The sequence below is a fragment of the Oncorhynchus mykiss genome, chromosome 10 (genome assembly GCF_013265735.2).
Source record: "Oncorhynchus mykiss isolate Arlee chromosome 10, USDA_OmykA_1.1, whole genome shotgun sequence".
NCBI lineage: Eukaryota > Metazoa > Chordata > Actinopteri > Salmoniformes > Salmonidae > Oncorhynchus > Oncorhynchus mykiss.
The window spans coordinates 36,398,460-36,422,486 of record NC_048574.1 but is presented as its reverse complement, the minus strand read 5'-3'; the positions used below and the strand labels follow the sequence as shown (position 1 = coordinate 36,422,486).

The 24,027-nt window shown below is 45.5% G+C and overlaps 1 protein-coding gene across 2 annotated transcripts in view; it reads left to right on the top strand.

Moving 5' to 3' along the window:
- Nucleotides 1-23,547, top strand: part of LOC110533100 (Down syndrome cell adhesion molecule-like protein 1 homolog) — a 194,009-nt gene extending 170,462 nt beyond the window's left edge. For both annotated transcript variants that reach the window (XM_036990185.1, XM_036990184.1), the window contains exons 20-33: nucleotides 14,774-14,913; nucleotides 16,000-16,153; nucleotides 17,184-17,301; nucleotides 17,458-17,621; nucleotides 18,489-18,587; nucleotides 18,997-19,185; nucleotides 19,410-19,697; nucleotides 20,075-20,230; nucleotides 20,903-20,933; nucleotides 21,148-21,266; nucleotides 21,521-21,673; nucleotides 21,858-22,058; nucleotides 22,236-22,553; nucleotides 22,663-23,547. In XM_036990185.1, the coding sequence (XP_036846080.1) occupies nucleotides 14,774-14,913; nucleotides 16,000-16,153; nucleotides 17,184-17,301; nucleotides 17,458-17,621; nucleotides 18,489-18,587; nucleotides 18,997-19,185; nucleotides 19,410-19,697; nucleotides 20,075-20,230; nucleotides 20,903-20,933; nucleotides 21,148-21,266; nucleotides 21,521-21,673; nucleotides 21,858-22,058; nucleotides 22,236-22,553; nucleotides 22,663-23,099 (2,567 nt within the window). In that variant the 3' untranslated portion in view covers nucleotides 23,100-23,547. The remainder of the gene's footprint in view (nucleotides 1-14,773; nucleotides 14,914-15,999; nucleotides 16,154-17,183; nucleotides 17,302-17,457; nucleotides 17,622-18,488; nucleotides 18,588-18,996; nucleotides 19,186-19,409; nucleotides 19,698-20,074; nucleotides 20,231-20,902; nucleotides 20,934-21,147; nucleotides 21,267-21,520; nucleotides 21,674-21,857; nucleotides 22,059-22,235; nucleotides 22,554-22,662) is intronic.
- Nucleotides 23,548-24,027: the final 480 nt, after the last annotated feature.

The following is a 24,027-nucleotide window of genomic DNA, read 5'->3' as shown; positions in this document are numbered from 1 at the left end:
GGTGTAGACAGTATGTGTAGACAGTAGGTGTAGACAGTATGTGTAGACAGTATGTGTAGACAGTATGTGTGGACAGTATGTGTAGACAGTAGGTGTAGACAGTATGTGTTGACAGTAGGTGTGGACACTATGTGTGGACAGTATGTGTAGACAGAATGTGTGGACAGTAGGTGTGGACAGTAGGTGTAGACAGTATTGTAGACAGTATTTGTGGACAGTAGGTGTTGACAGTATGTGTAGACAGTAGGTGTAGACAGTATGTGTAGACAGTATGTGTGGACAGTATGTGTGGACAGTAGGTGTAGACAGTATTGTAGACAGTATGTGTGGACAGTAGGTGTGGACAGTATTGTAGACAGTATGTGTGGACAGTATGTGTAGACAGTATGTGTGGACAGAAGGTGTAGACAGTAGGTGTGGACAGTAGGTGTAGACAGTATGTGTGGACAGTAGGTGTAGACAGTATTGTAGACAGTAGGTGTAGACAGTAGGTGTGGACAGTAGGTGTAGACAGTATTGTAGACAGTATGTGTAGACAGTATGTGTAGACAGCAGGTGTTGACAGGATGTGTAGACAGTAGGTGTAGACAGTATGTGTAGACAGTATGTGTGGACAGTATGTGTGGACAGTAGGTGTAGACAGTATTGTAGACAGTATGTGTGGACAATAGGTGTGGACAGTATTGTAGACAGTATGTGTGGACAGTAGGTGTAGACAGTAGGTGTAGACAGTATGTGTAGACAGTATGTGTGGACAGCATGTGTAGACAGTATGTGTAGGACAGTATTTGTGGACAGTATTGTAGACAGTATGTGTAGACAGTATGTGTAGACAGTATGTGTGAACAGTAGGTGTTGACAGTATGTGTAGACAGTATGTGTAGACAGTACGTGTGGACAGTATGTGTTGACAGTATGTGTAGACAGTATGTGTAGACAGTATGTGTAGACAGTATGTGTGGACAGTAGGTGTAGACAGTATGTGTGGACAGTATGTGTAGACAGTAGGTGTAGACAGTATGTGTAGACAGTAGGTGTGGACACTATGTGTGGACAGTATGTGCAGACAGAATGTGTAGACAGTAGGTGTGGACAGTAGGTGTAGACAGTATTGTAGACAGTATGTGTGGACAGTAGGTGTTGACAGTATGTGTAGACAGTCGGTGTAGACAGTATGTGTAGACAGTATGTGTGGACAGTATGTGTGGACAGTAGGTGTAGACAGTATTGTAGACAGTATGTGTGGACAGTAGGTGTGGACAGTAGGTGTGGACAGTATTGTAGACAGTATGTGTGGACAGTAGGTGTAGACAGTAGGTGTAGACAGTATGTGTAGACAGTATGTGTGGACAGTATGTGTAGACAGTATGTGTAGACAGTATGTGTGAAAAGTATTGTAGACAGTATGTGTGGACAGTATGTGTGGACAGTATGTGTGGGCAGTATTGTAGACAGTATGTGTGGACAGTATGTGTAGACAGTAGGTGTAGACAGTATGTGTAGACAGTATGTGCAGACAGAATGTGTGGACAGTATGTGTGGACAGTAGGTGTAGACAGTATTGTAGACAGTATGTGTAGACAGTAGGTGTAGACAGTAGGTGTAGACAGTATTGTAGACAGTAGGTGTAGACAGTATGTGTAGACAGTAGGTGTAGACAGTATTGTAGACAGTATGTGTAGACAGTATGTGTAGACAGTAGGTGTAGACAGTATGTGTAGACAGTATGTGTGGACAGAAGGTGTAGACAGTATGTGTAGACAGTATGTGTAGACAGTATGTGTGGACAGAAGGTGTGGACAGTATTGTTAGACAGTATGTGTAGACATTATGTGTAGACAGTATGTGTAGACAGTATGTGTGGACAGTAGGTGTAGACAGTATGTGTAGACAGTATGTGTAGACAGTATGTGTGAACAGTATGTGTGGACAGTATGTGTAGACAGTATGTGTAGACAGTATGTGTGGACCGTAGGTGTAGACAGTATGTGTAGACAGTATGTGTGGACAGTATTTGTGGACAGTAGGTGTTGACAGTATGTGTGGACAGTATGTGTGGACAGTATGTGTAGACAGTAGGTGTAGACAGTATGTGTAGACAGTATGTGTGGACAGTATGTGTAGACAGTATGTGTGGACAGTATGTGTGGACAGTATGTGTAGACAGTAGGTGTAGACAGTAGGTGTAGACAGTATGTGTAGACAGTAGGTGTAGACAGTATGTGTAGACAGTATGTGTAGACAGTATGTGTGGACAGTATGTGTAGACAGTAGGTGTAGACAGTATGTGTTGACAGTAGGTGTGGACACTATGTGTGGACAGTATGTGTAGACAGAATGTGTGGACAGTAGGTGTGGACAGTAGGTGTAGACAGTATTGTAGACAGTATTTGTGGACAGTAGGTGTTGACAGTATGTGTAGACAGTAGGTGTAGACAGTATGTGTAGACAGTATGTGTGGACAGTATGTGTGGACAGTAGGTGTAGACAGTATTGTAGACAGTATGTGTGGACAGTAGGTGTGGACAGTATTGTAGACAGTATGTGTGGACAGTATGTGTAGACAGTATGTGTGGACAGAAGGTGTAGACAGTAGGTGTGGACAGTAGGTGTAGACAGTATGTGTGGACAGTAGGTGTAGACAGTATTGTAGACAGTAGGTGTAGACAGTAGGTGTGGACAGTAGGTGTAGACAGTATTGTAGACAGTATGTGTAGACAGTATGTGTAGACAGCAGGTGTTGACAGGATGTGTAGACAGTAGGTGTAGACAGTATGTGTAGACAGTATGTGTGGACAGTATGTGTGGACAGTAGGTGTAGACAGTATTGTAGACAGTATGTGTGGACAATAGGTGTGGACAGTATTGTAGACAGTATGTGTGGACAGTAGGTGTAGACAGTAGGTGTAGACAGTATGTGTAGACAGTATGTGTGGACAGCATGTGTAGACAGTATGTGTAGGACAGTATTTGTGGACAGTATTGTAGACAGTATGTGTAGACAGTATGTGTAGACAGTATGTGTGAACAGTAGGTGTTGACAGTATGTGTAGACAGTATGTGTGGACAGTAGGTGTAGACAGTAGGTGTGGACAGTAGGTGTAGACAGTATTGTAGATAGTATGTGTAGACAGTATGTGTAGACAGCAGGTGTTGACAGGATGTGTAGACAGTAGGTGTAGACAGTATGTGTAGACAGTATGTGTGGACAGTATGTGTGGACAGTAGGTGTAGACAGTATTGTAGACAGTATGTGTGGACAGTAGGTGTTGACAGTATGTGTTGACAGTAGTTGTAGACAGTATGTGTTGACAGTATGTGTACACAGTATGTGTGGACAGTATGTGTAGACAGTATGTGTAGACAGTGTGTGTAGACAGTATGTGTGGACAGTATGTGTGGACAGTAGGTGTTGACAGTATGTGTGGACAGTATGTGTGGACAGTAGGTGTAGACAGTATGTGTAGACAGTATGTGTGGACAGAAGGTGTAGACAGTATTGTAGACAGTATGTGTGGATAGTATGTGTGGACAGTATGTGTAGACAGTATGTGTAGACAGTATTTGTGGACAGTAGGTGTAGACAGTAGGTGTAGACAGTATTGTAGACAGTAGGTGTAGACAGTATGTGTAGACAGTAGGTGTAGACAGTATTGTAGACAGTATGTGTAGACAGTATGTGTAGACAGTAGGTGTAGACAGTATGTGTAGACAGTATGTGTGGACAGAAGGTGTAGACAGTATGTGTAGACAGTATGTGTAGACAGTATGTGTGGACAGAAGGTGTGGACAGTATTGTTAGACAGTATGTGTAGACATTATGTGTAGACAGTATGTGTAGACAGTATGTGTGGACAGTAGGTGTAGACAGTATGTGTAGACAGTATGTGTAGACAGTATGTGTGAACAGTATGTGTGGACAGTATGTGTAGACAGTATGTGTAGACAGTATGTGTGGACCGTAGGTGTAGACAGTATGTGTAGACAGTATGTGTGGACAGTATTTGTGGACAGTAGGTGTTGACAGTATGTGTGGACAGTATGTGTGGACAGTATGTGTAGACAGTAGGTGTAGACAGTATGTGTAGACAGTATGTGTGGACAGTATGTGTAGACAGTATGTGTGGACAGTATGTGTGGACAGTATGTGTAGACAGTAGGTGTAGACAGTAGGTGTAGACAGTATGTGTAGACAGTAGGTGTAGACAGTATGTGTAGACAGTATGTGTAGACAGTATGTGTGGACAGTATGTGTAGACAGTAGGTGTAGACAGTATGTGTTGACAGTAGGTGTGGACACTATGTGTGGACAGTATGTGTAGACAGAATGTGTGGACAGTAGGTGTGGACAGTAGGTGTAGACAGTATTGTAGACAGTATTTGTGGACAGTAGGTGTTGACAGTATGTGTAGACAGTAGGTGTAGACAGTATGTGTAGACAGTATGTGTGGACAGTATGTGTGGACAGTAGGTGTAGACAGTATTGTAGACAGTATGTGTGGACAGTAGGTGTGGACAGTATTGTAGACAGTATGTGTGGACAGTATGTGTAGACAGTATGTGTGGACAGAAGGTGTAGACAGTAGGTGTGGACAGTAGGTGTAGACAGTATGTGTGGACAGTAGGTGTAGACAGTATTGTAGACAGTAGGTGTAGACAGTAGGTGTGGACAGTAGGTGTAGACAGTATTGTAGACAGTATGTGTAGACAGTATGTGTAGACAGCAGGTGTTGACAGGATGTGTAGACAGTAGGTGTAGACAGTATGTGTAGACAGTATGTGTGGACAGTATGTGTGGACAGTAGGTGTAGACAGTATTGTAGACAGTATGTGTGGACAATAGGTGTGGACAGTATTGTAGACAGTATGTGTGGACAGTAGGTGTAGACAGTAGGTGTAGACAGTATGTGTAGACAGTATGTGTGGACAGCATGTGTAGACAGTATGTGTAGGACAGTATTTGTGGACAGTATTGTAGACAGTATGTGTAGACAGTATGTGTAGACAGTATGTGTGAACAGTAGGTGTTGACAGTATGTGTAGACAGTATGTGTAGACAGTACGTGTGGACAGTATGTGTTGACAGTATGTGTAGACAGTATGTGTAGACAGTATGTGTAGACAGTATGTGTGGACAGTAGGTGTAGACAGTATGTGTGGACAGTATGTGTAGACAGTAGGTGTAGACAGTATGTGTAGACAGTAGGTGTGGACACTATGTGTGGACAGTATGTGCAGACAGAATGTGTAGACAGTAGGTGTGGACAGTAGGTGTAGACAGTATTGTAGACAGTATGTGTGGACAGTAGGTGTTGACAGTATGTGTAGACAGTCGGTGTAGACAGTATGTGTAGACAGTATGTGTGGACAGTATGTGTGGACAGTAGGTGTAGACAGTATTGTAGACAGTATGTGTGGACAGTAGGTGTGGACAGTAGGTGTGGACAGTATTGTAGACAGTATGTGTGGACAGTAGGTGTAGACAGTAGGTGTAGACAGTATGTGTAGACAGTATGTGTGGACAGTATGTGTAGACAGTATGTGTAGACAGTATGTGTGAAAAGTATTGTAGACAGTATGTGTGGACAGTATGTGTGGACAGTATGTGTGGGCAGTATTGTAGACAGTATGTGTGGACAGTATGTGTAGACAGTAGGTGTAGACAGTATGTGTAGACAGTATGTGCAGACAGAATGTGTGGACAGTATGTGTGGACAGTAGGTGTAGACAGTATTGTAGACAGTATGTGTAGACAGTAGGTGTAGACAGTAGGTGTAGACAGTATTGTAGACAGTAGGTGTAGACAGTATGTGTAGACAGTAGGTGTAGACAGTATTGTAGACAGTATGTGTAGACAGTATGTGTAGACAGTAGGTGTAGACAGTATGTGTAGACAGTATGTGTGGACAGAAGGTGTAGACAGTATGTGTAGACAGTATGTGTAGACAGTATGTGTGGACAGAAGGTGTGGACAGTATTGTTAGACAGTATGTGTAGACATTATGTGTAGACAGTATGTGTAGACAGTATGTGTGGACAGTAGGTGTAGACAGTATGTGTAGACAGTATGTGTAGACAGTATGTGTGAACAGTATGTGTGGACAGTATGTGTAGACAGTATGTGTAGACAGTATGTGTGGACCGTAGGTGTAGACAGTATGTGTAGACAGTATGTGTGGACAGTATTTGTGGACAGTAGGTGTTGACAGTATGTGTGGACAGTATGTGTGGACAGTATGTGTAGACAGTATGTGTACACAGTATGTGTGGACAGTATGTGTAGACAGTATGTGTAGACAGTGTGTGTAGACAGTATGTGTGGACAGTATGTGTGGACAGTAGGTGTTGACAGTATGTGTGGACAGTATGTGTGGACAGTAGGTGTAGACAGTATGTGTAGACAGTATGTGTGGACAGAAGGTGTAGACAGTATTGTAGACAGTATGTGTGGATAGTATGTGTGGACAGTATGTGTAGACAGTATGTGTAGACAGTATTTGTGGACAGTAGGTGTAGACAGTAGGTGTAGACAGTATTGTAGACAGTAGGTGTAGACAGTATGTGTAGACAGTAGGTGTAGACAGTATTGTAGACAGTATGTGTAGACAGTATGTGTAGACAGTAGGTGTAGACAGTATGTGTAGACAGTATGTGTGGACAGAAGGTGTAGACAGTATGTGTAGACAGTATGTGTAGACAGTATGTGTGGACAGAAGGTGTGGACAGTATTGTTAGACAGTATGTGTAGACATTATGTGTAGACAGTATGTGTAGACAGTATGTGTGGACAGTAGGTGTAGACAGTATGTGTAGACAGTATGTGTAGACAGTATGTGTGAACAGTATGTGTGGACAGTATGTGTAGACAGTATGTGTAGACAGTATGTGTGGACCGTAGGTGTAGACAGTATGTGTAGACAGTATGTGTGGACAGTATTTGTGGACAGTAGGTGTTGACAGTATGTGTGGACAGTATGTGTGGACAGTATGTGTAGACAGTAGGTGTAGACAGTATGTGTAGACAGTATGTGTGGACAGTATGTGTAGACAGTATGTGTGGACAGTATGTGTGGACAGTATGTGTAGACAGTAGGTGTAGACAGTAGGTGTAGACAGTATGTGTAGACAGTAGGTGTAGACAGTATGTGTAGACAGTATGTGTAGACAGTATGTGTGGACAGTATGTGTAGACAGTAGGTGTAGACAGTATGTGTTGACAGTAGGTGTGGACACTATGTGTGGACAGTATGTGTAGACAGAATGTGTGGACAGTAGGTGTGGACAGTAGGTGTAGACAGTATTGTAGACAGTATTTGTGGACAGTAGGTGTTGACAGTATGTGTAGACAGTAGGTGTAGACAGTATGTGTAGACAGTATGTGTGGACAGTATGTGTGGACAGTAGGTGTAGACAGTATTGTAGACAGTATGTGTGGACAGTAGGTGTGGACAGTATTGTAGACAGTATGTGTGGACAGTATGTGTAGACAGTATGTGTGGACAGAAGGTGTAGACAGTAGGTGTGGACAGTAGGTGTAGACAGTATGTGTGGACAGTAGGTGTAGACAGTATTGTAGACAGTAGGTGTAGACAGTAGGTGTGGACAGTAGGTGTAGACAGTATTGTAGACAGTATGTGTAGACAGTATGTGTAGACAGCAGGTGTTGACAGGATGTGTAGACAGTAGGTGTAGACAGTATGTGTAGACAGTATGTGTGGACAGTATGTGTGGACAGTAGGTGTAGACAGTATTGTAGACAGTATGTGTGGACAATAGGTGTGGACAGTATTGTAGACAGTATGTGTGGACAGTAGGTGTAGACAGTAGGTGTAGACAGTATGTGTAGACAGTATGTGTGGACAGCATGTGTAGACAGTATGTGTAGGACAGTATTTGTGGACAGTATTGTAGACAGTATGTGTAGACAGTATGTGTAGACAGTATGTGTGAACAGTAGGTGTTGACAGTATGTGTAGACAGTATGTGTAGACAGTACGTGTGGACAGTATGTGTTGACAGTATGTGTAGACAGTATGTGTAGACAGTATGTGTAGACAGTATGTGTGGACAGTAGGTGTAGACAGTATGTGTGGACAGTATGTGTAGACAGTAGGTGTAGACAGTATGTGTAGACAGTAGGTGTGGACACTATGTGTGGACAGTATGTGCAGACAGAATGTGTAGACAGTAGGTGTGGACAGTAGGTGTAGACAGTATTGTAGACAGTATGTGTGGACAGTAGGTGTTGACAGTATGTGTAGACAGTCGGTGTAGACAGTATGTGTAGACAGTATGTGTGGACAGTATGTGTGGACAGTAGGTGTAGACAGTATTGTAGACAGTATGTGTGGACAGTAGGTGTGGACAGTAGGTGTGGACAGTATTGTAGACAGTATGTGTGGACAGTAGGTGTAGACAGTAGGTGTAGACAGTATGTGTAGACAGTATGTGTGGACAGTATGTGTAGACAGTATGTGTAGACAGTATGTGTGAAAAGTATTGTAGACAGTATGTGTGGACAGTATGTGTGGACAGTATGTGTGGGCAGTATTGTAGACAGTATGTGTGGACAGTATGTGTAGACAGTAGGTGTAGACAGTATGTGTAGACAGTATGTGCAGACAGAATGTGTGGACAGTATGTGTGGACAGTAGGTGTAGACAGTATTGTAGACAGTATGTGTAGACAGTAGGTGTAGACAGTAGGTGTAGACAGTATTGTAGACAGTAGGTGTAGACAGTATGTGTAGACAGTAGGTGTAGACAGTATTGTAGACAGTATGTGTAGACAGTATGTGTAGACAGTAGGTGTAGACAGTATGTGTAGACAGTATGTGTGGACAGAAGGTGTAGACAGTATGTGTAGACAGTATGTGTAGACAGTATGTGTGGACAGAAGGTGTGGACAGTATTGTTAGACAGTATGTGTAGACATTATGTGTAGACAGTATGTGTAGACAGTATGTGTGGACAGTAGGTGTAGACAGTATGTGTAGACAGTATGTGTAGACAGTATGTGTGAACAGTATGTGTGGACAGTATGTGTAGACAGTATGTGTAGACAGTATGTGTGGACCGTAGGTGTAGACAGTATGTGTAGACAGTATGTGTGGACAGTATTTGTGGACAGTAGGTGTTGACAGTATGTGTGGACAGTATGTGTGGACAGTATGTGTAGACAGTAGGTGTAGACAGTATGTGTAGACAGTATGTGTGGACAGTATGTGTAGACAGTATGTGTGGACAGTATGTGTGGACAGTATGTGTAGACAGTAGGTGTAGACAGTAGGTGTAGACAGTATGTGTAGACAGTAGGTGTAGACAGTATGTGTAGACAGTATGTGTAGACAGTATGTGTGGACAGTATGTGTAGACAGTAGGTGTAGACAGTATGTGTTGACAGTAGGTGTGGACACTATGTGTGGACAGTATGTGTAGACAGAATGTGTGGACAGTAGGTGTGGACAGTAGGTGTAGACAGTATTGTAGACAGTATTTGTGGACAGTAGGTGTTGACAGTATGTGTAGACAGTAGGTGTAGACAGTATGTGTAGACAGTATGTGTGGACAGTATGTGTGGACAGTAGGTGTAGACAGTATTGTAGACAGTATGTGTGGACAGTAGGTGTGGACAGTATTGTAGACAGTATGTGTGGACAGTATGTGTAGACAGTATGTGTGGACAGAAGGTGTAGACAGTAGGTGTGGACAGTAGGTGTAGACAGTATGTGTGGACAGTAGGTGTAGACAGTATTGTAGACAGTAGGTGTAGACAGTAGGTGTGGACAGTAGGTGTAGACAGTATTGTAGACAGTATGTGTAGACAGTATGTGTAGACAGCAGGTGTTGACAGGATGTGTAGACAGTAGGTGTAGACAGTATGTGTAGACAGTATGTGTGGACAGTATGTGTGGACAGTAGGTGTAGACAGTATTGTAGACAGTATGTGTGGACAATAGGTGTGGACAGTATTGTAGACAGTATGTGTGGACAGTAGGTGTAGACAGTAGGTGTAGACAGTATGTGTAGACAGTATGTGTGGACAGCATGTGTAGACAGTATGTGTAGGACAGTATTTGTGGACAGTATTGTAGACAGTATGTGTAGACAGTATGTGTAGACAGTATGTGTGAACAGTAGGTGTTGACAGTATGTGTAGACAGTATGTGTAGACAGTACGTGTGGACAGTATGTGTTGACAGTATGTGTAGACAGTATGTGTAGACAGTATGTGTAGACAGTATGTGTGGACAGTAGGTGTAGACAGTATGTGTGGACAGTATGTGTAGACAGTAGGTGTAGACAGTATGTGTAGACAGTAGGTGTGGACACTATGTGTGGACAGTATGTGCAGACAGAATGTGTAGACAGTAGGTGTGGACAGTAGGTGTAGACAGTATTGTAGACAGTATGTGTGGACAGTAGGTGTTGACAGTATGTGTAGACAGTCGGTGTAGACAGTATGTGTAGACAGTATGTGTGGACAGTATGTGTGGACAGTAGGTGTAGACAGTATTGTAGACAGTATGTGTGGACAGTAGGTGTGGACAGTAGGTGTGGACAGTATTGTAGACAGTATGTGTGGACAGTAGGTGTAGACAGTAGGTGTAGACAGTATGTGTAGACAGTATGTGTGGACAGTATGTGTAGACAGTATGTGTAGACAGTATGTGTGAAAAGTATTGTAGACAGTATGTGTGGACAGTATGTGTGGACAGTATGTGTGGGCAGTATTGTAGACAGTATGTGTGGACAGTATGTGTAGACAGTAGGTGTAGACAGTATGTGTAGACAGTATGTGCAGACAGAATGTGTAGACAGTAGGTGTGGACAGTAGGTGTAGACAGTATTGTAGACAGTATGTGTGGACAGTAGGTGTTGACAGTATGTGTAGACAGTCGGTGTAGACAGTATGTGTAGACAGTATGTGTGGACAGTATGTGTGGACAGTAGGTGTAGACAGTATTGTAGACAGTATGTGTGGACAGTAGGTGTGGACAGTAGGTGTGGACAGTATTGTAGACAGTATGTGTAGACAGTAGGTGTAGACAGTAGGTGTAGACTGTATGTGTAGACAGTATGTGTGGACAGTATGTGTAGACAGTATGTGTAGACAGTATGTGTGGAAAGTATTGTAGACAGTATGTGTGGACAGTATGTGTGGACAGTATGTGTGGACAGTATTGTAGACAGTATGTGTGGACAGTATGTGTAGACAGTAGGTGTATACAGTATGTGTGGACAGGTGTAGACAGTAGGTGTAGACAGTATGTGTAGACAGTATGTGTGGACAGTAGGTGTAGACAGTATGTGTGGACAGTATGTGTAGACAGTAGGTGTAGACAGTATGTGTGGACAGAAGGTGTAGACAGTAGGTATGGACAGTAGGTGTAGACAGTAGGTGTGGACAGTAGGTGTAGACAGTATTGTCGACAGCAGGGTTAAGTGCAGCAGGCACAGAATGCTAGTGATGTCTATCTAGGGTTGGATGTGTCCTTATTAATCTGTGTACTCTAGGTCCTACAGTACGGTAAAGTACATGGAAGAAGGTCTAGTGTAGTCAAGCCTCGCAATATTCATTTCAGCCCAGTCCCTCGTAACCCAGGGAAACCCACGTCTTTCTATCTGATGAAGTGGGCAGTATTCTGAGAGTAATGTCCTGTAGACAGTATGTGTAGACAGTATGTGTTGACAGTATGTGTTGACAGTATGTGTACACAGTATGTGTTGACAGTATGTGTACACAGTATGTGTGGACAGTATGTGTAGACAGTATGTGTAGACAGTGTGTGTAGACAGTATGTGTGGACAGTATGTGTGGACAGTAGGTGTTGACTGTATGTGTAGACAGTATGTGTAGACAGTATGTGTAGACAGTATGTGTGGACAGTAGATGTTGACAGTATGTGTAGACAGTATGTGTAGACAGTATGTGTGGACAGTATGTGTGGACAGTATGTGTTGACAGTATGTGTAGAGAGTATGTGTAGACAGTATGTGTAGACAGTATGTGTGGACAGTATGTGTAGACAGTAGGTGTAGACAGTATGTGTAGACAGTAGGTGTGGACACTATGTGTGGACAGTATTGTAGACAGTATGTGTGGACAGTATGTGTAGACAGTATGTGTAGACAGTATGTGTAGACAGTAGGTGTAGACAGTATGTGTGGACAGTATTGTAGACAGTATGTGTGGACAGTATGTGTACACAGTATGTGTGGACAGAAGGTGTAGACAGTAGGTGTGGACAGTAGGTGTAGACAGTATGTGTGGACAGTAGGTGTAGACAGTAGGTGTGGACAGTAGGTGTAGACAGTATTGTAGACAGTATGTGTAGACAGTATGTGTAGACAGCAGGTGTTGACAGGATGTGTAGACAGTAGGTGTAGACAGTATGTGTAGACAGTATGTGTGGACAGTATGTGTGGACAGTAGGTGTAGACAGTATTGTAGACAGTATGTGTGGACAGTAGGTGTTGACAGTATGTGTTGACAGTAGTTGTAGACAGTATGTGTTGACAGTATGTGTACACAGTATGTGTGGACAGTATGTGTAGACAGTATGTGTAGACAGTGTGTGTAGACAGTATGGGTGGACAGTATGTGTGGACAGTAGGTGTTGACAGTATGTGTGGACAGTATGTGTGGACAGTAGGTGTAGACAGTATGTGTAGACAGTATGTGTGGACAGAAGGTGTAGACAGTATTGTAGACAGTATGTGTGGATAGTATGTGTGGACAGTATGTGTAGACAGTATGTGTAGACAGTATTTGTGGACAGTAGGTGTAGACAGTAGGTGTAGACAGTATGTGTAGACAGTAGGTGTAGACAGTATTGTAGACAGTATGTGTAGACAGTATGTGTAGACAGTAGGTGTAGACAGTATGTGTAGACAGTATGTGTGGACAGAAGGTGTAGACAGTATGTGTAGACAGTATGTGTAGACAGTATGTGTGGACAGAAGGTGTGGACAGTATGTGTAGACAGTATGTGTAGACATTATGTGTAGACAGTATGTGTAGACAGTATGTGTGGACAGTAGGTGTAGACAGTATGTGTAGACAGTATGTGTAGACAGTATGTGTGAACAGTATGTGTGGACAGTATGTGTAGACAGTATGTGTAGACAGTATGTGTGGACCGTAGGTGTAGACAGTAGGTGTAGACAGTATGTGTGGACAGTATTTGTGGACAGTAGGTGTTGACAGTATGTGTGGACAGTATGTGTGGACAGTATGTGTAGACAGTAGGTGTAGACAGTATGTGTAGACAGTATGTGTGGACAGTATGTGTAGACAGTATGTGTGGACAGTATGTGTGGACAGTATGTGTAGACAGTAGGTGTAGACAGTAGGTGTAGACAGTATGTGTGGACAGTATGTGTGGACAGTAGGTGTAGACAGTATGTGTAGACAGTATGTGTGGACAGAATGTGTAGACAGTATTGTAGACAGTGTGTGTGGACAGTATGTGTGGACAGTATGTGTAGACAGTATATGTAGACAGTATGTGTGGACAGTAGGTGTAGACAGTAGGTGTAGACAGTATTGTAGACAGTAGGTGTAGACAGTATGTGTAGACAGTATGTGTAGACAGTATTGTAGACAGTATGTGTAGACAGTATGTGTGGACAGAAGGTGTAGACAGTATGTGTAGACAGTATGTGTAGACAGTAGGTGTAGACAGTATGTGTGGACAGAAGGTGTAGACAGTATGTGTAGACAGTACGTGTAGACAGTACGTGTGGACAGTACGTGTGGACAGTACGTGTTGACAGTATGTGTGGACAGTATGTGTAGACTGTATGTGTGGACAGTATGTGTAGACAGTATGTGTAGACAGTATGTGTGGACAGTATGTGTAGACAGTATCTGTGGACAGTATGTGTGGACAGTATGTGTGGACAGTATGTGTAGACAGTATTTGTAGACAGTATGTGTAGACAGTATGTGTGGACAGTATGTGTGGACAGCATGTGTAGACAGTATGTGTAGACAGTATGTGTAGACAGTATGTGTGGACAGTATGTGTGGACAGTATATGTAGACAGTATGTGTAGACAGTAGGTGTAGACAGTAGGTGTAGACTGTATGTGTAGTCAGTAGGTGTAGACAGTATGTGTAGACAGTAGGTGTAGACAGTATGTGTGTTGATGACTGATAGTAGTAAGGCTCTTTAGGCGTCTCAGTGAGACAGTCAAGTGGCCATGCAGTGAGTGGAGGATCAGACTGATGTGTGTTAATCTGTTTAGGGGTTAGAGAGTTAGACTGCAGGGTGTGATGGCAGGCCAGAGCACAGCAGACGGAGCAGAGCAGCTCCGCTGACCAGTGTCTGAGGTAGCATATGTCACCGCTGACCCTGGTCTGGCCCCGCCCCTCCCCTTAAACACTCCGTTATAGAAATACTTCTGAGATTTTGAAGTCAGATGAAGTTGTGGATACCATTTTTATGTCCCTGTGTCCAATATGAAGGAAGTTAGAGGTAGTTTTGCGAATCAATCCTAACTAACATTAGCACAATGACTGGAAGCTAGTTCATCTGACTCTGGGGAGGCAGATAAATCCCCAAGTATCCCTATAACACCCACACACATGCATGGAAACGCACCCACACCCGTGTTTCCTTGAACATGGCTTTAGTACACACACACACACACGCACGCACGCACACACATACACACGCTCACGCGCACACACACATATGCACGTGCACACACGCGCGCGCGCATGCGCACAACCCTGCTGACCTGTCTATCTGTTGTGAACTCTCCAGTCCCAGGTCCTCCAGCTGGTATCAAAGCCGTGCCCTCATCTCCCAGCAGTGTGGTCGTGTCCTGGCTACCCCCCCATAAACCCAATGGTGTCATCCGCAAGTACACCATCTACTGCTCCAGCCCAGGCTCCGGACAGCCGGTAAGTACCACTGAGAGGGGAGAGTGTGGGATGGGGAGGCGCAGTTACAGGTATTGGAGAGGCAGATAATTAAGGACCTAACGACAAAACATGATGTGAATGCATGATATAGCACTTGATGGATAATTCATTAGTAACCATCACCCAGTGTGTGTGTGTGTGTGTGTGTGTGTGTGTGTGTGTGTGTGTGTGTGTGTGTGTGTGTGTGTGTTTGTTCGGGTGTGTCTCTCTCTCTCTGTGTTTGCTCCGTCACTTTATTTCCTGCCCCCCCCAGATGAACAGATGTGGTTGTCTTGGCAACGTGATGAGACGTAGATATGCAAATGAAGTGGAGAACAAGCTCCCACATGCACACTGCAGCATCAGGAGCTCTCACACACAGGCCTGCACTAGTGATGCAGATTTCACACAGATTTCACACTATGCTCACACACACACATACACATATACATTAAAATCCTGCTATCATGGAAGAATCCCACTTTCTTATCATTCACAAATCCTCACCCTCTCTCTCTCTCTCTCTCTCTCTCTGCATGAGTACCATGTGAATGAGTATGGAGGAGGGAGGGAGGGTATCCGTCACACTGAGATGAGAGTGCTTTTGTTCCTCTTTTCATTATGTCTCCGTATCGCTCCCTGAATCACCACGACACTGCTGCCTCCACACTGGAGGAATGTTCTAATGTTCCTGTTACTCACCCCCCCAGAGCCCCACATTCACCCCTTCTCCCTCCTCCCCTCCCTTCTTCTCTCTATCCCTCTGTCATACCCACCCTGCTCTCCAGCAAGCCTGGGTAGAGGCTGAGATAGGGAGGGAGAGAGAAAGAGAGAAAAAGGTAAATGAGGCAAATGGAAAAAGAGGTGAAGATGGGTATTGAGTGGTGAACAGATGAGGGAGGTGGTGCATGTGTGTGTGTACGTGCCTACATACATGCATGAGTTATACTCCTTAGTTCTAACCCTCTTGGAAGCCATCTGAGCTTTCCCTCATGCCATTAGACCATAGATACCAAGCTGCCCGAGTGCTACCGTAGCATGGTATCATACAATGTTAGTAATCAAATCACTATCTCTCTTCCCCAGGCTCCCAGTGAGTATGAGACCAACCCAGAGATGTTGTTCTACAGGATCACCCATCTGACCCGCGGTAAACAGTACCTCATCTGGGCCGCCGCTGTGACAACCGCTGGCCGCGGCAACATCAGCGAAAAGGTCACCGTGGAGCCTGCTGGGAAAGGTAAGGCAGAAGGGGATGAGGGGTAATAGAGTGGGGGTGGAGGGATTTTTCTAAAGGTTATTAAGAGAACTAAAAAAAGAGGAATAAGTATTGCAGAAATACACAGAGGGATTTAATCTGTCTCTCTCTACCTTTCTTCTCTCTTCTCTTCCCCAATATCACTATCTCTCCCATTCTCTTCCTCTCTGTCTCTGTCTCTGTCTCGGTCTCTCTCTCTTTCTCTCTCTCTCTCTCTCTCTCTCTCTCTCTCTCTCTCTCTCTCTCTCTTTCTTTCTTTCTTTATTTATTTTTCTCTCTCTCTCTTTCTCTCTCTCTCTCTCTGTCTCTCTCCTCTCTGTCTCTCTCTCCTCTCTCTCTCTCTCCTCTCTCTCTCTCTCTTTCTTTCTTTCTTTCTTTTTTTCTCTCTCTATCTCTTTTTCTTTCTTTCTTTCTTTCTTTCTTTCTTTCTTTCTTTCTTTCTTTCTTTCTTTCTTTCTTTCTTTCTTTCTTTCTTTCTTTCTTTCTTTCTTTCTTTCTTTCTTTCTTTCTTTCTTTCTCTCTCTCTCTCTCTCTCTCTCTCTCTCTCTCTCTCTCTCTCTCTCTGTCCTATTGACTGACAGCTGTAGTATTGATTGAGGGCTAGCGGTGTAGCAGGAAACACTGTTGTTAATTATGTGGTGATGAACAGGGGAGGGGGGAGAGACAGGAATCAATACAAGGGAGAATCTATGGAGTATAGATAGACAGAGAGAGCTGGGAGGAGGAAAGGGGGGGGGGCACTCCAGCACTCTGCTCTCATAACAGTGGGTAAAAGGCTACCCTCCAGGCTAACCTACTCAATACCAAGCTCACTCAGCAAACACTAGAGACAAACGCTTACACATCAGAAAATAGGGCAGGGAAGTTAGACTGTGAGGGATGTGTTTGTCTGGCTGTGAGTGTGCCTGGGTGCTTAAGTGTGTGTATGTCTGTGTGTGTGTCTGTGTGAGTGTGTGCATGTGTGGTGTGCGTGTGTGAAACCCAGTTTAAGCTGTGTACCCTGTGTCTGCAGCCCCAGCTAAGATCCTGTCGTTCGGGGGCACAGTGACCACTCCCTGGATGAAGGAGATCCGTTTGCCTTGCAGCTCAGTGGGAGAACCCACCCCCACCTTCAAATGGACCAAAGACAGGTCAGAACTCTCCCAACTCATCCTTAATAGAAGCAAAGTGGGAACTTTAGACTTGATGCCAATGCTGGATTTGTTCGGGGTTAAGTCTACCAGACCGGTGTTTAGCTTGGTGTATTATGATAAGTCTAACTGTGATCCTCTATGTGTGTGTATCAGTGAGTACACGGCTATTCCTGTGACTGTGGACGGACAGCGTCAGATCCTGTCCAATGGTACTCTAGTGCTACGTTCCGTCAAAGCTGAGGATTCTGGGTACTACACGTGCACGGCCACCAACACGCTGGGCTTTGACACCATCATTGTCAACCTGCTGGTGCAAGGTGAGCTGGGATACACTGGGCTAACGTGTGTATGGTTGTGGAGACATCTGAGTACCTTTTGGGATTGTCTCAGATTGTCTTCTCTGTGATCCTCTGACTGTGTGTCTGTATCATCCCTCTGGTCTGTCTATCTGGTATCTCTGGTCTGTCTATCTGGTATCTCTGGTCTCTCTATCTGGTCTCTCTGGTCTCTCTATCTAGTCTCTCTGGTCTCTCGATCTGGTCTCTCTGGTTTCGCTATCTGGTATCTCTGGTCTCTCTATCTGGTCTCTCTGGTCTCTCTATCTGGTATCTCTGGTCTCTCTATCTGGTCTCTCTGGTTTCTCTATCTGGTATCTCTGGTCTCTCTATCTGGTCTCTCTGGTTTCTCTATCTGGTATCTCTGGTCTCTCTATCTGGTATCTCTGGTTTCTCTATCTGGTATCTCTGGTCTCTCTATCTGGTATCTCTGGTTTCTCTATCTGGTCTCTCTGGTCTGTCTATCTGGTATCTCTGGTTTCTCTATCTGGTATCTCTGGTCTCTCTATCTGGTATCTCTGGTCTCTCTATCTGGTATCTCTGGTTTCTCTATCTGGTCTCTCTGGTCTGTCTATCTGGTATCTCTGGTCTGTCTATCTGTTATCTCTGATCTGTCATCTCTGGTTTCTCTATCTGGTCTCTCTGGTCTGTCTATCTGGTCTCTCTGGTCTGTCTATCTGGTATCTCTGGTCTCTCTATCTGGTCTCTCAGGTCTCTCTATCTGGTCTCTCTGGTCTCTCTATCTGGTTCCTTTGGTCTCTCTACCTGCTCACTGTAAGTGTGTGCTGTTTGTGCCTGGTCTATGTGATGCTGATTGGCTCTTACTGTGTGATCGCTCTGTATGTCCAGTTCCTCCAGACCAGCCCCGTCTGACCGTCTCCACCACCTCTACCTCTTCCATCACCCTGGCCTGGATACCTGGGGACAACGGAGGCAGCTCCATCAGAGGTACTTCCCTCCACTCCCTCCACCTGGGCATTAGTAAATCAGGATCAGTCTGAGGAGAGTTCTTTAGTTGCTGTATCTCACTGTCTGCAAAAAAATATCAATAACGCCAATATACCTTTTTGTCTATTTGTGTGATTTTGTCCTAATGTCCACTCCTAATGTCTGTCATACTCACAGCAGCAGAATGTATCACGGAGGGGTTTCTAAATCCTTTATATCCCCCCCTGGTGTTAAAGGGGTGTAACAGCAGTTAGAGTTGACCTGATTTTGCCAGTGATTATACTATACTATTATAATTGACAGACATGTACAGTATTTCATTGTTATTTAAATTGTGTCTTTGTGTATTTAGCAGATGATAAGTGAACGTTTAATGAAATCTGTGGTGTCTGTCTCTGTGTGTCCTCAGGTTTTGTCCTGCAGTACTCGGTAGACAACACAGAGGAGTGGAGGGATGTGTTCATTACTTCCACTGAGCGTTCCTTCAGGCTGGACAACCTGCGCTGTGGCACCTGGTACAAGGTCAAACTGGCAGCCAAGAACAGTGTGGGTTCAGGACGCATCTCTGAGATCATCGAGGCCAAGACGCACGGACGAGGTGAGGGGAAAGGAAGGATCGTGAGGGGAGGAGGGAAGGAGAAAGAGGAGAGGGAGAGGGGGTAGAGGAGGAAAGATCAGAAAGAGGGAAATTTTAAAACGGCATGACTTATATTTTACCTCACATCATGTGTTGCGCATAAATCACATCAACACTCTTAACACACTGACTTCAATACTCCCAGTCTGACAGTCTATCCCCCTGTCTCTCCTCTTGCCCTGCAGAGCCTGCGTTCAACAAGGAGCAGCCCCTGCTCACCCACATCAACTCCACCCACGCGGGGCTCAACCTGCAGGGTTGGACCAGCGGAGGCTGCCCCATCACCGCTCTGCTGCTGGACTTCCGGCCCAAGGGCACGTGGGCCTGGCAGAGCCTGAAGGCCAACGCCACAGCCCAGCTCTTCCTCAGCGAGCTGCGGGAGGCCACCTGGTACGAACTGAAGATGAAGGCCTGCAACAGTGCCGGCTGTGGGAACCAGAGCTCCCAGTTCGCCACCACAGACTACGATGGCAGTGAGTCACTTCCTGCTTCTACTAGATACTTGCTCTCACTTCCTGCTTTGACATTTACATGACATTCTAGCAGACTCTCTTATTCAAAGCGAAGGGAAAGGGAGGGAGGGAGGGAGGGAGGGAGGGAGGGAGGGAGGGAAGAAGGAAGGAAGGAAGGAAGGAAGGAAGGAAGGAAGGAAGGAAGGAAGGAAGGAAGGAAGGAAGGAAGGAAGGATGCCAAAACCCACGGACGAGAGAGGGAGGGAGGAAGAAAAGTAGAGAGGGTGAAGTAGAATCTGAGTGGGCATGAAAGTAGTAATAAAAACAGTCCTTTAATCTACCTCTGACCCCCTTCCCCTCCCTCTCTCTGTCCCTCTCACCCCTTCTCTTCCTCCCAGGTACCATCCCTCCTATAAACTCGGCCCAGGAGGACAGAGACGATGTGAAGAAGCTGTTCTCCATAGGCTCTCCTGTCATCCTGGTCACCCTGGGCGTCGCCCTGCTCTTCATCATCCGCAAGAAACGCAAGGAGAAGAGACTGAAACGACTCAGAGGTGAGAGACATAGGCAAGGAGAAGAGACTGAAACGACTCAGAGGTGAGAGACATAGGCAAGGAGAAGAGACTGAAACGACTCAGAGGTGAGAGACATAGGCAAGGAGAAGAGACTGAAACGACTCAGAGGTGAGAGACATAGGCAAGGAGAAGAGACTGAAACGACTCAGAGGTGAGAGACATAGGCAAGGAGAAGAGACTGAAACGACTCAGAGGTGAGAGACATAGGCAAGGAGAAGAGACTGAAACGACTCAGAGGTGAGAGACATAGGCAAGGAGAAGAGACTGAAACGACTCAGAGGTGAGAGACATAGGCAAGGAGAAGAGAGTGAAACGACTCAGAGGTGAGAGACATAGGCAAGGAGAAGAGAGTGAAACGACTCAGAGGTGAGAGACATAGGCAAGGAGAAGAGACTGAAACGACTCAGAGATGAGAGACATAGGCAAGGAAGGAGAAGAGACTCAAACGACTCAGAGGTGAGAGACAAAGGCAAGGAAGGAGAAAGAGAAGGAAAGAAGGGGGAGGGTAGAAACAGAAAGGGAGAGAAATAATTGCTTGGTGGGGGCGAGTAAGTATCTCAGAAGCACTAAAGGTAACAGGTCAAAACAGTTGACCTAATCCACATGATGATCCATCATATCTAGTAACGATATTTGTGTTTGTTTTCACAGATGCTAAGAGCCTTGCAGAGATGCTTATCAGGCAAGGATAATACACTTGATTGATTGGTACCTGTGGTTGTGGATGTGTCATATTCCAGTGGACCTTGATGGATATTTGAATACACCTATCAGTCCCAGTAAACTCTGTTAAAGTATCACCAATATACCCCAGTTCTATATGTACTGTATGTAAGTACTGCTGATGTGACAGTGGATCCAGTCTAAGAATGTTTCTTGTTTTGTGTGTTGAGCAGTAAGAACAACCGCAGCATGGACACCCCAGTGAAAGGTCCTCCCCAGGGTCCCCGGCTCCACATCGACATACCCCGTGTCCAGCTGCTCATCGAGGACAAGGAGGGGATCAAACAGATAGGTCAGTATGGACACACTGCAGCCAATCAGATTGATCAGACAGAATATCGTCCAATTAGATAGCCTGCAGTTACAGTACACTAACTAACCTATTATATATAAACTATTATTCTCAAGTTACTAAATGTATATTGATAGAGTGTGATTTACAATCAGCCTATGAGGAGAACATCTGACAAGGGAGATGAATTGTGTATCACAGATATTTTTGCACAACGGTCATAATATATTTTCCTCATCCCCTGCCTCCAATAGGTGAGGACAAGGCAGCGGCCCCAGTGACGGACACCGAGTTCAGCCAATCTGTGAATCCACAGAGCTTCTGCACGGGCGTGTCTCTGCACCACCCCGCCCTCATCCAGAACACAGGGCCATTGATTGACATGTCAGACATCCGCCCTGGAACCAGTGAGTACTTCACATACAGTAGGATGTGCATAGAATGGAAAGATGTCACATTACAGTGTAATGTGTAGAAGTTAACTGGATCTGACACCCAAAGTGGTTATAAAGCACCATTAATGTTGTATATGCTGATTAGAACTGATATGAATAGCATCCTCTCACCGTCCTCCTCCTATCCTCTCCTCAGACCCAGTGTCGAGGAAGAGTGTGAAGTCGGCCCACAGCTCCAGGAACCGTTACTCCAGCCAGTGGACCTTGAGCAGGCCGGGCCAGAGCCAATCAACAGCCTCCGCAAGAACTCTGACCTCTGACTGGCGCACCATGGGCTCTCACGGCATCACCGCCACCGAGAGTGACAGCTACAGCGCCAGCCTGTCGCAGGACACTGGTGGGTACCGCCCAGCCCTGGCAACAACGCCATTAAGACCCATCATTAACACATCTATCTTTTACATCCCCAAACCAGACCTGTAGGATACCTTGAAAGACCTACTGACACATCTGTACTGTATGCAAACTTTATATTGTATTATTTAATATGGTATCTCATATATTGTTTCTCCAGATAAGGGTCGTAACAGCATGGTGTCCACAGAGAGTGCGTCGTCTACGTACGAGGAGCTAGCGCGGGCCTACGAACACGCCAAACTGGAGGAGCACCTGCAGCATGCCAAGTTCACTATCACAGAATGTTTCATCTCCGACAGCTCCTCTGATCAGATGACCACTGGCACCAACGACCCGGCCGACAGCATGACATCACTCAGCACGCCGTCCGAAACAGGCCTTTGTCGCTTCACCGCCTCGCCACCCAAACCCCAAGACTATGACCGCGGCAGACCTACCAATGTGGCCGTGCCCATCCCCCACCGCGCCAACAAGAGTGAGTACAGAGAGCCACCCTGACTGGCACAGTGGCACCATATTATACTGTGCCACAGGCTGTACATCTCAACATGCCCTCCCTCTCTCTGTTCTGTCCTCATCACTAGGTGAATTCTGCAACCTCCCACTCTACATGAAGACAGACCCTTTCTTCAGGAAACAGGCAGAACTGCATGACCCGTGCCCTGCTGTACCGCCCCGGGAGGCCTCCATCCGCAGCCTGGCACAGCGGGCGTACCACACCCAGGGCCGTCACATGACTCTGGACCCGTCCAAGCAGCAGGCCCTGACGCTGGGACACTCTGGGCTGGGCAGCTTGGGTGTGAGCTCAGGTACTGCCACCCTGCCCCAGAGGACTCTCACTATGCCCAGCTCCAACCCTGCAGCCACAGCCTCCACCTCCAGCACCAGCAGTAATCCCACTGGCTCCAGCACCAAGATGGGGGGCTCCAGAGACTCACTGCTAGAGAACAGCTCCTCAGCGTTGGGCAGACTGCAGAAGCAAGGGGTCGGGGCCTACTCCAAGTCTTACACACTGGTGTAGCTACTAGCCCCCCTTCTCTCTCTCAAAGACTATACACTCCTGTCTGGCCCGGCCCTACACCAGTGTTCTACACATCAGGTCAGGGTGGGTATGTAGTGCAGTGCAGTGCAGCAGGTGTCCCCAGCTAACAGCTAACTACTGTAACAGCTAATTACCCAGTAGCTTGAGTAGTCTTTATTCTGACCTTGGGTTCTGCCTCCCAGGAATGACCAGAGACCATTGTAACCTGCCTGATTCATGCTCACCTGGACCTGTATAAAACAAACTACTATCTACTGACTACCAGTTAGCCTGCTGCCATGCTAGCATGCTGCTCAGTATCCGGGGACGTATCCACACACACACACACACTCACACACACACACACACACACACACACACACACACACACACACACACACACACTCACACTCACACGCACACACACACACACACACACACACACACACACACACACTCACACTCACACTCACACTCACACTCACACTCACACACACACACACACACACACACACACACACACACACACACACACCTGAAGCTGTTCTCCAAGGTCATTTCAAACCAATTGAGTATTACTGAGGAGCTGAACGGTGAAAGCTCACTGCTCGTGCTGATGAAGTCAATGATAGCAGAGGAGTCTGGGCTAAAAGCAGTGTTGATCACACACACATACATTATGCTGCCCTCCATGGTTTGAGCAGAAGCTCCTGCAGGACTTCCAGTTTTATCCCCTCTAGTCTCGTCTCACTCTCTATGTCTCCACGTCCAGTCTCACTCTCCATCGGCAGTTACTCTCTCTCTCTCTCTGTGGATTCCATAAGGAAGGGTTTCAGGTTCACCTCACTCAGAATTTTAAGTTCGTATTTTTAGCACATTTATTGTTGATATGTCCCACCCTCCCCTCCTCTTTCCCAACTCAACATTA